At 44.1% G+C, this 14,670-nt stretch overlaps 1 protein-coding gene across 2 annotated transcripts; it reads left to right on the plus strand.

Moving 5' to 3' along the window:
* Positions 1–1,583: 1,583 nt before the first annotated feature.
* cdkn2aipnl (CDKN2A interacting protein N-terminal like) lies at positions 1,584–6,766 on the plus strand. Of its 2 annotated transcripts, none has more exons than XM_078550949.1 (3): positions 1,584–1,929; positions 2,508–2,607; positions 5,517–6,766. In XM_078550949.1, the coding sequence occupies exons 1-3, from the start codon at positions 1,685–1,687 to the stop codon at positions 5,523–5,525; spliced, it is 354 nt and encodes a 117-aa protein (XP_078407075.1). In that variant the 5' UTR covers positions 1,584–1,684; the 3' UTR covers positions 5,526–6,766. The 2 variants fall into 2 exon arrangements, with proteins under 2 accessions (XP_078407075.1, XP_078407076.1); XM_078550950.1 differs by having other exon boundaries at positions 1,666–1,929; positions 2,514–2,607.
* The last annotated feature ends 7,904 nt before the right edge of the window (positions 6,767–14,670 follow it).

Here is a 14,670-nt window from a genome sequence, read left to right on the forward strand (position 1 = left end):
ATCCATTTGGGAAGCAGTAACATGACACTTAGAGAATCATAATACAATCAAGCAGAAAGAACATGGTTTTATGAAAGGGAAATTGTGTATGACAAATTTATTAGAGTTCTTTGAGTATGTAATAAGCAGGGTTGACAAAAGAGGAATTTGTGGATGTAGTGTAATTGGATTTCTAAAATGCATTCGATAAGGTGCCACATAAAAGATTACTGCAAAAGATAAGAGCTCATTGTGTTGGGGGTAATATATTAGCATGGGTAGAGAATTGGCTAACTAACTGGAAACAGAGTCAAGATAAATGGGTCATTTTCTGGTTGGCAAATTGTAATTATGGAGTGCCAAGGGGATTATTGCAGGTGCCTCAACTATTTATGATCCATATTAATAACTTGAATTAAGGGACTGAGTGTCTCATAGCCAAATTTTCTAACAATACAAAGGCAGGTAGGAAAGGCAGGTGAGGACACAAGGGCCAGATTTTCACAGAGACAGGAAGACTCCACAGGCCTTCAAGAATGACAGGTGGGACCCAGATGTGAAAGCCCTGCTTCCTTTTCCAACAGATCCATTGAATAGGGAGGCTGGCGGAGTGGAAGGTGAGGACAAGGGGAACCCTATTATGATTCGCATGGGAGGGAAAGGGGTGAGAGCAGGAGTGCATGAAATAGACTGGACAGGGTGGATGCCCTGTCAACCACACTGTCACACAAGTTACTGCTGGGGAAGAGGCCACTCCCCTAGACCAGCAGCTGGTCGGGGGGGTGGTTGGAATCCTACGATTCTGAGGCGTCTTGACAGGGTAGATGCTGAGAGGATGCCTCCATCATAGGGGAATCTAGAACCAGAGGCAGAGTTTCACAATAAGGGGTGTCCCATTTAAAATGGATATGGGAAGAAATTTCTACTTTGAAGTTTGATAATCTTTGGAATTCTTTACCCCAGGGCGCAGTGGAGGCTGGGTCATTGAAAACATTAATGGCTGAATTGGAGAGATTTTTGATCCATAAGGGATTCTTTGGTTAGGGGGGGCAGGCAGAAAAGTGACATTAAGGCCAAAAATCAGATCAGCCATGATCTTATTGAATGGTGGAGCAGGCTTGGGGGAACTACTCCTGCTGCTATATCTTATGTAAATTGAAATTGACAGATCTTTGCTTGACAAAGGTGTAAATGAATATAGGTGGATGGAATTAAAATATGGATCAGCCATTGAAAGGTGGAATAGGCTGGAATGATCTACTCCTGTTCCTTATGTTCCGTGTGAGCTGGATCAAAGTGAGTTTTAGTGCCTTAGCTAACACAAATCCCTCAACCATCATCAGATTAATCGGTCATTTAGTTCGATGTTTGGGGACCTTGCAAATGCCAACTGGCTAAAATATTTACCCACAAAATTACATGATTTCCTATGAAGCACTTTGGGAAGGTTTGCAAAAATAAATGCATGTTCTTTCTCATTAGTAACATAAATGTATGTATATATATATATATATAAATGTGAGTGAATTTGATTGAAACGTTGATAAATATGAATGAGGTGGAAAGCCTGCTCTGTGAACAGCGAACATTTACCTTGTGCGGATGATGCACAAGGTGCCTGCTGAAGGGACGGTAGAGATTTCCCATAGGCCGAGAGGGCGGCCGGCTCCTGGCTCCCCAGAGGCCCGCAGCTTTCTCGCGGGGCATGCCGGGAGCCGCGGGGTCTGCCGGGAAGATGGAGGACTGCAGCCTGGATGATTTCCTCAAGCGGAACCGGGAGTTGGCGGACTGCAGCCTGGAGCAGCTCCGGGGCCTGTCCGAAAGCGATAAACACTGGACGGCGCGCAAGAGCTTTCTGATCCGCAACCTGAACGACTACCCGCGGGATCGCATGGATGACCTGGTCGCGCTCTCCATGGTCTGGGCCAACCACATCTTCATGGGCTGTCGGTGAGTGGGCTGCGGGGGGGAGGGTGGCCGGCCGGGGCCGGGGCCGGGGCCGGGGCTTCACTCAGCCTCTGCGGCCCAATGCTGACTGACTCCCCGGGGTCAGCACCGACTCTCGGGGAATCTCTGTGTGGCAGCGAGTCCTCGGGGAATCTCTGTGTGGCAGCGAGTCCGCCTGGATCCCTCCAGAGGCCTTGCTGAGATTGGCTGTACAGCGTGGCCGGCTGCTGGTCTAGGAGAGCGGCCTCTTCCCCAGCATTAACTCGGGGTTATTCACTTGGAGGGCCCAAACAACTCGGTGCTCGACCCAATGCCCCCTCGTTCACAGTATCGCTGAAGCATAGATTCAAGGGGAGCACATCACGAAGTCCCCCACTCTGTTGGTTTCAGGGTGTTTCTTGCCCGTCCCACCAAACCCCGGCTTTAAACAAGCCACAAGCCAACAATAAATGGCTCATATATGTATTTTCATAAATATTTGTAAAACTGGGGGTGGGAGTTCAGAAGAATATAGTTCCGCTTTTTAAAAAAAATTCTCAGAATGACCTCCTGCGGTGTACCGTAACTTGTGTTGTTTTTAGTTACAGTGAGCAACTTACACAGAAGGTTTTGAAAATGGCTGAAGAAATTGATGTTGAAGATGCACCACATTTCACTACAAGAGATGAGATAATGAAACAGGTACTGTACAACAAGGACATAGATTTACAGCACGGAAGGAGGCCATGCAGCCCACCCTGTCCTTGCCAGCTGAAAAATTGCTATCTGGTCTAATCTCATTTTCCAGATTTTGGTCTGGAGCCATGTAGGTTATGGTACTTAAGGTGTATGTTAGGTTTTTTGAAATGTGACAAAGGTTACTGCCTCTACCGCCCTTACAGGCAGAGAGTTCTGGACACCCATCATCCTCTGGATGAAAACATTTCTCCTCAATTTCCCCGTTCCTTCTGCCAATTACTTTGAATTTATGCCTTCTGGTTCTTGACCTCGCTGTTAACAAAAATAATTCCTTACTAGCCACTCTATCTAGGTCCCTCATAATTTTATACACCACAATTAAATATCCCCTCAGCTTCCTTTGTTCCAGTAGCTGCAAAAGAACAGCACCTTCCATTTCTCTCTTCTGTATTCTCCAGTCACATGCGCAGCCAACAATTTTTAAAATAAACTCTCCTATTTTTCCACTACACCCAGCGACAGTGATCAACCTCTGCAGATGCTGTTGTGAACTGGTTGTTTTAATGCTACGCCTAAGGTCAGAATTTTAGTGGGGTAGCTGATTCTGCATTCTGCCACTTTGGCGGCCAAATTTTAAGTGCTGTTTCTGCATCCATATTCCTGTCACTGTGCTGAAAATGGCACTGGGATATAAGTGAGCCTCACTATAGTGTTATTAGTTGTTTTACAACTAAACAATTTTGACCCCTTTTTTAAAATAATGAATGCTGAGCATTTCTTTGACTTGCAGGAATTAGTGGATTGATGTAAGGAAGCTTTTTTATCTCTTTAAGATGCTCCTTGAAACCTATCTATTTGACCAAGGTTTTGGTCTTCAGCTGGAATCTCATTATGTGACTTGGCATCAAATTTTATTTGATAACGTTCCTGTGAAGCACCTTGAGGTGTTTTGCTACGTTAGAGGCACTATATAAATACGGATTGTTCTTTTAAATCTCATCTCTTGTTTTTGCCACAGTCTTGATGTTTTAATTTGGCTACAGCTATGGAGAATTATTTGGCGCATGATTATTTCCACGTCGTACAGGATTGTGATAAAGAGCTTAGTATAGCAAAGTGGGGTAGAGAGAGAATTAGGGGGTTGCACATCATGTGTTTCTCCCTAAGTTTTAGAGCAAGTTTTTTTTTGTTTTGAAAGCTTTGTAAATGTATGCCATTGAGAAGTCTAGAGCTCACCCTCAGAAACTCAACTGTGTTATCTGAATTAGACATTTCAAATCATGGGCAGTCTCAACAGAGATAGTATTAACACTCCCAATATATTTGTGTTCTCTTCACTTTACAAAGATTCACTCAATATTAAAAATCTAATTAGCATCTCATGACCTTTTTAGTCCATCAGAGCTTTGCTGTCGCATCTCAATAATGGGATGGATTTCATGCCTTTTTTTATTCCCACAGCCTGTAGAACTTTACATCTTTCCAATGTAAGATTACATTGTGAAAAAGTGTATTTTAATGGAATTAGTTTCAGCAGCATTTCACAATTAACTCACTTACCTGATGCTGTTTGGTTTTTAAAAAGGGTCCAAAGACCTATTTATGATCTTGCTGTCCCAAATCATAGTTTGTAGGTGAAATTGAGTCCTTAGCATGAAGGGGCAAACAGACTTTGTGTTATTTCCTGAGCTATGCTGGATTTCCATTTCATCACTGTGTTGTTGCCAAAGTAAATGTTTGGATATATATTTTTTAGGGTGGGGGTAGTTTGATAGTGAAAACACTAGTTTAAAGATGCACCAGTTGGGTTCCTCCTGTGTTAAACATCTGGTATATCTCTGTTCTTGGCCAGAATACAGAGTATTTGTTGTCTGGTGTCATTTTTTTAATGTGAGAAAGCCACATTATCACAAAGTCAAATATCTAGAGGTTTGTATGCAGAAGTAAATACCCTTGTGACTGAAAGTATCAGTACTGATTCTATTAGAATGCAACAGAAATTAACGATGTACTGTGTGATTAAGGCTGATCTGCAAATGGAGGATTAGATATGTGTGCTTTTTAACCAATATGAGTAAAAATACACTTGTGTGATACACTTTACCTTGTCATAATTGCAATTTAGATCATCTATGGCCATTGTTTTTTGGCATAGACAATACTTACTTCTGTCTGTTTTAACATTTTCACATCAGATAAGTTGGAAAGTTTTACAGGCTGCAGGAATGAAAAAATAGCGTGAACTCTATTCCATCATTAAGCTATGATAAAGCTCTGAGGGATTCAAAGTCATGAGATGCTGATCAGGTTTTTAATATTTAGTGGATTTTAAAGTGAATGGAGAACAAATATATCAAGGGTGTTAAATCATCTCTGTTGAGAAGTGCGGTGGTGAATGATAATGCAAGGTGACAACGTTACCACATGAAACTTTATGACATTTTACACCTGCATGAGTGGACTAGATGGGGGAAAGAATAAATTGTTTTATGTTAGTAAATCTAAAATATTGTTCTTCGGGCTTGAATACAAAAATGAAGGCTGGCTCCCCAGTGCAGTACTGAGGGGAACACTGCACTTTTGGAGGTGCTGTTTTTTGGATGAGATGTTGAACCGAGGCTCCATCTGCCTGATCAGTTGGATGTAAAAGATCCCGTGGCACTATTTTGAAGGGAAGAAAGGAGTTATTACCGGTGTCCTAACCAATATTCCTCAATCAACATCATAAAAATCTTCTGGTCATTATTACATTGCTGTCAGTGGGTGTTTGCTGTGCCCAAATTGGCTGCCATGTTTTATCCACTCCAAAAGTGACTGCAGTTCAAAAGCAATTCACTGGCTGTAAAGTGCTTTGAGATGTCTGATGGTCATGAAAACCACAATATAAATGCATATCTTTTTTTCTCTTTCAGAGACAGTAAAAGAGTATACCAGGACAGAGGTCTTTTCACAGAACTGCAGTTTCTTCTGTAAGTTTTCTGGGAGTTGCAAAGACGACGGACTGAGTGTGCTGGGTCTTTAGTCCCTGATGCAACAAACAATCAAATACATTGCAGATGTCTAATTTGAATCTATGACAAGATTTTATTTATCTGGTTATATTGTTAACCATAAAGATTATAGAATTTTGTAGTTCTCATAACAGTTGTAAATGGGAATTGGGGATAGAACTGGTTAAGGAGTGGCAGGAACATTGCAGAGTATCATCAGTCATGGCTCAACATTTTAAATGATTTTCAGAATTGGCATCAAATGTTTGCTACTCTAATGCATCAGCTAAATCGATGACCAAGCTACTCTCTATTCCTGCACCAAAATTAAATAACTGGTAATTACATGATGCTGCTTTTTGCAGATATTACAGGAGGAGAAATAAGTGTTTTTTTTAAACTGCTTGAAGCAAACAGTACATTTGGAAAAGGTGCAGTTTCAGCAGCATTTCACAATTAACTTGGTTATCTGATGCTGTTTGGTTTTCAAAAAGGGTGCAAAGACCTATTTATGATCTTGCTGTCCCAATTAAAATTTGTAGCTGAAATTGACTCCTTAGCATGAAGGAGCAAACAGACTTTGTGAGCTACACTGGATTTCCATTTCCTCAGTGTTGTGGCCAAGTACATGTTTGGATATATATTTTTTAGGGTGGGAGGTAGTTTGATAGTGAAAACGCTAGTTTAAAGATGCACCAGTTGGGTTCCTCTGATGTGTGAAATGCCTGATATATCTTTGTATTCTGACCAAGAACAGAGTATTTGTTATCCAGTGTCATTTTTTTTTTTGATGTGATAAAGCCTAAGATTTCAAATAGCTAGAGGTTTGAATGCAGAATTGAACACTCTTGATCTATTACATGGTACTGATTCTCTTGTATTTATAGAATGCAACGGTGTACTGAGATTAAGGATGATCTGCAAATGGAGGATTTGATCATATTAGATCTTTGAGCTTTTATAACCAATACAAATAAAAATGCATTTGTGTGGTACACTTAACCTTGCCATAGTTATAAATTTGATCTACAGCCATGTTTTTTGATGTAGACAGTATTTACTTTCGTCTGTTTGTTTTAACATTTTTACATTGTTTTTGTTAGGTAACAGTCTGAACAGGATATTAACATAATTGTATAATTGTTGAATGCAATAAATTGACCTCGAACAAATTCTGTTTTTTTTATTGGATTTGAAATTTATGCTTTAATTTAAACTGTTGACTCCACAGGATTCGGCTCATTTGATTACTTCAAATGTTTGAATAACTTTATAAATGCATAATAAGTAAGAAAGGGTATTATTGATTGAGCAGCCAGTCTAGCTTACACATGGATCCTGCAGAGATGTATCTCCTAGAGCTGGGTTTTTTCCCATTCAGTGCCAGATAACCCTGTAAGGAGAGTGAAGTTTACCAGTGCTCTGTACAAGTAAGGTGTGCAATTTTAACAGATTAAATGCAAGCAGTACCCCATGCATAGATGGGGAACCTCATTTCTTGGCTCTGTCAACTTGAACCTAAGATCTCTGAACTTGGGGACATATCTTATTTACCCAACAGGAGCAAATGTGAAATCTGCATCAAGTGTTGAGGTCTTTTACCCAATTTACTTATGCTCAATATCAAAGATCACTTGTAAGTGAGCCTTAACTTCCCTTGAAGTTGAGTCTACCTTAGTATGCCCAATATTTGGTTACTTTAGCAAGCATAGGTATTGAACATGAGATTTATCACTGTATTTAGGTACCTAGATATAATAGCCCTCTTATGATTTTTCTAGACTTTGGAAAGTGACAGTGTTTATAGTACCAGGCTGTGGTTTAGACTATAAACTATATATTAATAGATAATCTGTAGCAAAGCCAATACAGATTATTATTTTACACTATTTAACTTGTACTCCATCCTTGGATGCAAAAAATAATAAACTTGATACTTTGCAAACTCTAAACCCAGTCTAGTGTTTGTACAGTGACACTTTTCATGTGGATTTGGATGGCCTGTGGAATACAGGCATGCCAACACCATTCATTTGTATATAGTGGCATGTGAAAAACCAGTGCATGGAAGCATGATCCCAGAGATAAACCTCAGTACCTTTTCATTGAAATTCAACCAGTAGCAAATAATATTTTTTCAAAGATCACAATTATCTAAAGCTACTATGATTTAAAACAGAAGAAAGTTACAAACTGGGATGATGGGCAGAATTGCACTAAGTGCCGTATCGGGCAGGTAAAATGGAGTCCTACTCGCTGACAAAAATGGCAGGTTTCCATGCTGTATTGTCTCGAGCCCGTCTTGTTATTTATTCACTCCCACAAAACACGCCGTTTCCATGGCGAGTGGGCTCTTATTCGCCTGCCCGCCATCACCCTGCTGTTGCATCACATTGGCTGCCATTTTTAAAAGGCAGCCGCCAGCAAAGCACTCATCGTCACTAGCTCGTCACCGCTGCCCAGGAGAAAGGGCCAGCAAAGGACAAAAGAATGCAGCATCCCCCCAACCCACTTCAACGATGGGTTCCCTGAGCCACTGACTACTAGATGCCATGGAGGCCTGCTGCTCTAGCAGCAGGATGGGCAGCAATGTCACCAACCCGGCTTGGGAGTTGGGAGGCAGTGGTGAGCGCAAATGCCCTGCAGAGGGGGATAGCTACCCAGTGCCGCAAAGTGGGGGTGGTTTCTGGAGAGGGGATAAGTAGGCTTACAAAGCAAAAGCATATGGCATTGCAGGGCAGCTACTTAGGTAATGATACCCAGAGTGTGACAGGAAGGAACAGTGTGTACAAACATAAAGAAACAACAGCAAATAGGGTCAAGGTGGGGGGGATTGTAAAAAGGCAAAATTAATGGCTCTTTACTTAAATGCACTTAGTATTCGGAACAAAATAAATCAATGGCACAAATAGAGGTTAATGGGTATGAGCTTATAGCCATTACGGAGACATGGTTACAAGAAGATCAAAGCTGGGAACTAAATATTCAGGGGTATGTGACTTTTCGAAAGGACAGGCAGGAAGGAAAGGGTGGGGGGGTAGCTTTGTTAGTATGAGGTGGAATAAGCATGATAGCAAGAAATGATCTTGGATTGGAAGACGTGGAATCCATATGGATGGAGGTAAGAAATAACAAGGGGAAGAAGATGCTGGTGGGAGTAGTCTATGGGCCCCTATCAGTAGCTATGCTTTTTGGACAGAGAATAAATCAGGAAATAATGAGGACATGTAAAAAAGGCAGTATATTAATCATGGATGACTTTAATCTCCATAGAGATTGGGAAAATCAAATTGCCAGAAGTAGCCACGAGCGAGAATTCATAGAGTTTATTCGGGACAGTTTCCTAGAACAATGTGTTGTGGGTCCAATCAGGCTATTTTGGATCTTGTAATGAGGCAGGTTTAATAAATGATTTCAGAGTAAAAGATACCCTAGGAAACAGTGACCATAACATGGTGGAATTTAGCATTCAGTTTGAGAGTGAGAAACTTAGTTTGGAAACAACTGCACTAAACTTAAATAAAGGTAATTACAAAGGAATGAGGGCAGAGTTGGCTGGAGTGGACTGGGAAAGAAGTTTAGCAGAAAAGACGGTTGATGAACAATGGCAGACGTTTAAGAAAATAGCTCATGACTCACAACAAAGATATATCCCAGTGAGGAAGAAGGATTGTAGGAAGGGAATAAACCAACCATGGTTAACCAAGGAAGTAAGGATAGTATCAAAGTGAAAGAAAAAACATATATTGTGGTAAAGATTAGTGGTAAGCCAGAGGATTGGGAAAGTTTTAAAAACCAACAGAAGATAACCAAAAAAAAATAGAAGGAGAAAATAAACTTTGAGAGTAAACTAGCAACTAATATAAAAATGGACAGTAAGAGCTTCTTTAAATATATAAAAAGGAAGAGAGAGGCCCAAGTCAATATAGGCCCCTTAGAAAATGAGGCTGGGGAAATAATTGGGAACCAGAAAATGGCAGAAGAGTTGAATAAATACTTTGCATCAGTCTTCACGGTAGAAGACACATAGCATACAAAAATACTAAATAATCATGGGGCAAAATTGGGCAAGAGGGAGGAAATAAATACAATAACTATCAGTAGAGAAAAAGTACTAGGGAAACTAATGGGGCCAAAGGCCGATAAGTCACCTGGACCTGATGGGTTGCATCCTAGGATATTAAAGGAAATAGCTGCAGAGATAATGAATGCGCTGGTAGTAATCTTCGAGCAATCCTTAGATTCTGGAAAAGTCCAGAAAAGTCCCAGAGAAAACTGCCAATGTAACACCTTTATTCAAAAAGGGAGGGAGACAATAAACAGGTAACTATAGGCCAGTTAGCTTAACATGTGTCATTGGGAAAATGTTGGAGTCTATTATAAAGGATGTAAAAGCAGAACATTTAGAAATGCATAATATAATCAAGCAGAGTCAGCATGGCTTCATGAAGGGGAAATCATGCCTGACAAATTTATTAGAATTCTTTGAGGAGGTAACAAGTAGGATAGATAAAGGGGAATCAGTGGTTGTAATATATTTGGATTTCCAAAAGGCGTTCGATAAGGTACCACACATAAGGCTACTTAATAAGACAAGAGCCCATGGTGTTGGGGGTAGTATATTAGCATGGATAGAGGGCTGGCTAACTAATAGAAGACAGAGAGTTGGGATACAGGAGGCATTTTCAGGATGGCAACCTGTAAGTAGTGGAGTGCCATAGAGATCAATGCTGGGGCCACAATTATTTACCATATATATTAATAACTTGGATGAGGGAAATGAATGTACTATCGCCAAGTTTGTGGATGACATAAAAATAGATGGGAAGGCAAGTGGTGAGGATGATACAAAGAGTCTACAGAGGGATATAGACAGGTTCGGTGAAAGGGCAAAAATGTTGCAGATGGAATATAATGTGGGAAAATGTGAGGTTATGCACTTTGGCAGGAAGAATAGAGGAGCTGAATATTATTTAAATGGAGAAAGACTGAAGAAAGCTGCAGCGCAGAGGGATTTGGGGGTCCTGGTGCACAAATCCCAAAAAGCTAGCATACAAGTTCAGCAGTTAATAGGTAAGGCAAATGGAATATTGGCCTTTACTTCAAAGGGAATGGAGTATAAAAATAGGGAAGTCTTGCTAAAACTATATAAGGCACTAGTTAGGCCACACCCAGAATACTGTGAACAGTTTTGTTCCCCTTATATAAGGAAGGATGCACTGGCATTGGAGGTTCACTAGGTTGATCCCAGGTATGGAGGGATTTTCTTATGAGGAGAGGTTGAGTAGGTTGGGCCTGTACTCATTGGAGTTTAGAAGAATGAGAGACAACATTATTGAAACATATAAGATTCTTAGGGAGCTTGACTGGGTAGATGCTGAGAGGTTGTTTCCCCTTGTGGGACAGTCTAGGATCAGAGGGCATAATCTCAGAGTAAGGGGGCGCCCATTTAAAACAGAGTTGAGGAGGAATTTATTTTCTCAGAGAGTAGTGAATGTGTGGAATTTTTTTACCACAGAGGGCTGTAGAGGTTAAGTAAATTCAAGGCTGAGATAGACGTTTTTAATCAGTGAGGGAATCAAGGGTCATGGGGGAAAGGCAGGAAAGTGAAAGTGAGGATTATCAGATCAGCCATGATCTCATTAAATGGTGGAGCAGACTCGATGGGCCAAATGGCCTACTTCTGCTCCTATGTCTTATGGTCTTATTTCCCCCATTCCGCCAGGGTAAGTCACTCTTTTCATCACTCCCAATTCTCATGCTCACAAATGCATCACACATCCACAGGGGCCCTCGGGCACCCATGGTGAGGAAAATCAGCAGGTGCACACTCTGGGGCCATCCACCCAGGTGACTCTGGGAGTGACCCACCTATCCAAATCCCATCTTCCTGTGACCTCTGCAGCTCCAGCTTCAGAGGCCGAGGAGGGTGCGACTGCCAGACAGCAGGACCCCGAAAGCAGGCCAGGGCCCTCAAAATCTCAGCCTATCAAAGTCATCAGACAGAGCGTAGCAGTTAGCAGGCTGCCTCCACCTCTGCTGTGGATGTCCAGGGAGCACCAAGACGTAGCTGCAGGGTTAGGAAAGTTAGGTAAAAGTAGTTGCATATCCTGGCTATGGGTGTTGATCACTTGTACGTACTGTTCGCTGTTGTCAATAAACTCCTAAAAATGTCACCCTACCTGTGGCTCCTTGTTCTGATGATCAGTGTTCTTGTCACTCAGATGTGAAACCTTTCTGCACAAAATAAAAGGCAGGTGTCTCAGTCCAGGGCTTCTTCCCTGTGCTCTGTGCAGCCTTCAGACCACAGTGGTTTTCTAGCCTCACTCCCTGGAAACATTACTGATGCCTGCACCTCAGCAGTGCTTGTTGTTGCTGCCAGAATGTAGTGGGCAGGTGCCACAGAGTTCTCTCATTCTCTCTTTGTGCTCTCAGCACCTTTAAGATGGGCGAGGCCCCATCACACCAGCATCTATGACCAGTGATTCTCTGCGCCAGCACCTAAAGGGCTGAGATGCAGAAGGCGGACACAGCATCAGATGCGTCTAAAGTTTCATGGCTTCGTCTCTGAGATGGCCCTGATCATGGTGCGCAAGCGAGCTGCCCTCGGCCAGACAGGAGTCAGACATTCTCAGAGGCTATGTGAAGATCGACGGAGTGTCCTCACTGCATGTCGTCATCATCCTCCTGCGATCGAGCGACTATTAGGGCCTCCACTGCATCTCCATGACAGGACCGTTCTCACAGAGGGTATTGGCGCTGCCACAAGCCAGACTGGAGTCAAACTTTCGCAACTGCGATGTGAGAATCTATGGGGTCACCTCACTGTATGTCGTCATCATCCACCACAAATCTGGCAGCTATGAGGGTCTCCCGAGTGCACCTGCCTCATCTGGCCAGTGCGTGAGCCTCATCCCCAACATCATCACCACCGAGGACCCCCTCACCCTCATCCCCGTTGGTGTCCTCCTTATCGGAGGAGATGTGCAGCTCCTCCATCTCCTCCTCAGCCAGCTCCTCTCCCTGTTGCAGCACCAGGTTGTAAAGGGTGCAGCAGACAATGATGATACGTGACACTCTCTGCGGACTGTATTGCAGGGCTCCACTAGACCGGTCCAGGTACTGGAACCGTATCTTCAGCATCCTGATGGTCTGCTCCACCAATTTGCAAGCTGTTGCAGGAGCCTCATTATAACGTCGCTCTGCTGCAGTCTGAGGCCGCCGCATGGGTGTCATTAGCCACTGCCCCTTGTCCCCAAGGAGTCAACCCTGCAGCCTCTGTGAACACTGGAAGACTGCAGGGATCTGCGAGCAACACAGGATGTAGACGTCATGCACAATCCCTAGAAACTGTGCATACCTGCAAGATGCGTTTCTGTTGGTCGCATACCAACTTGCACGTTCAGTGAGTGGAAGCCCTTGCAGTTGATGAAGTCCTCCGAGCGTAGTGACGGAGACCTGAGCGCCTCATGTATGTTGTCAATCGCACCCTGTACCTATGGGAATCCCGAGATCAGGGTGAATCCAATGGCCCTTGCTTCCTGGCTGTCCCAGTCCCGGGCAAGATACACAAAGTTGTGTGCCTTGGAGAAGATGGCATCTGTGACCTCATGGATGCATTTGTGGGTGGTGGATTGTGAAATCCCACAGAGGTCACCTGTGGAACCCTGAAAGGAGCCACTGGCATAGAAATTGAGTGCCACGGTCACTTTCACAGCCACTGGCGGTAGATGCCCTCCATGTCCCCTTGGCGCCAAGTCCTGCAGTAAGTGGCGGATGTGAGCCACCAGATCCCTAGACATGCGCAGTCATCGGTGCACTGGTTCTCAGTCATCTGCGGGAATGGCAGGCGGCGTCTATAGACCCTGGGTGTCGCTAGGCGCCAAGCAGCCATGGCTTAATATCACTCCTGAGCAGCGTGTGTGGGAGCCCCTGCTGACCCTTCTTCATGAGGTTGTTGCTCCTGCCCTTGTGTGGCCAGGCGCCTCAGTCGCTCTCTCCTCCGTCTTCTACAGTCTCTGTAGGCCATCAGGCATACAGCTAGCTCACCAGGATCCATGATCCTGACGTGGCATGAAGGAGAGAGAGATGTGGCATGGGTATACTTAGCACCTTTCCTGGCCATGTGTGATGGCCCCTTAATGCTTCCCGGAGAGTGCTGGTCACCCCTTGGATGGCCAGAGATCAGTGCACTTCATGGCTGCCCTGTCAACCTACGACATGGGGGATACTGGTCCAAACCAGGATGTTGAGATTGCAAGGGGCTGTGAGCACCTCCAGCAGTGACTGCTACATAGTCAGCATTGGCGAGGAGATTGTACAACTTGTGCAGTCCAACTGCTCTGTGGTCCAATAAAGTGATGGCAGACTCGAAGTCTGTGCTGGTGGGGGGTGAAAGGGGAGAGGGTAAGGTATGGGGCGCTTGGTGGCCCTGTGGTGCCTCTGCGTTGCTTCTATGGGCGGGCAGGCTAGGAGCCCGACCCCCGTCATATCACTGTGGCTGTGCCTGATCTGTCTCAGTTGCAGAGACGTAGTCAGTTTATACAGGTGTACCCAATATGCGGCCACTTCCCTTGCTTACCCTGCCCCCCACCTCGATTGCCTGTGCACGGGATGCAGCTCCAAGGCAGCACTTGACCCCAACCCCACCCTGCCCTCCCCCTCCGCACCAACAACGGTTGCCTCCGAGGCTGGCCAGCACTTGCCCCCAGACACCCCTCCTCCTCTCTCAGCAGTCACTTCCGAGGTTGGCCAGCAGGCCCCTGGACACCACCTCCCCGCTCAACAGTCGCCTCCGGGGTCAGGCATCAGTTGACCCCAGTGCCCTTGAGGCCTGTAAACAACAAGCGAGCTGTGGAGAAAGCTGCTGCACACTCACCCCAGTTCCCCCAAAGTGCAGGCAGCCAAGTGCACGTTACCTGCGTGCTGTTGTGAAACACATATGTGTGCTTTCCCGTCGACGTGGACAGACAATACGGTGTGGTTACAAGAGCCTCGCGGGTGGCCTTTTAATTATATGTTGATGTATTACAATTAGCTCCTCGCCGACTGATGGTGGGAGGCTGAGCAGATGATC

Source organism: Cetorhinus maximus, chromosome 10, assembly GCF_964194155.1.
Source record: "Cetorhinus maximus chromosome 10, sCetMax3.hap1.1, whole genome shotgun sequence".
NCBI lineage: Eukaryota > Metazoa > Chordata > Chondrichthyes > Lamniformes > Cetorhinidae > Cetorhinus > Cetorhinus maximus.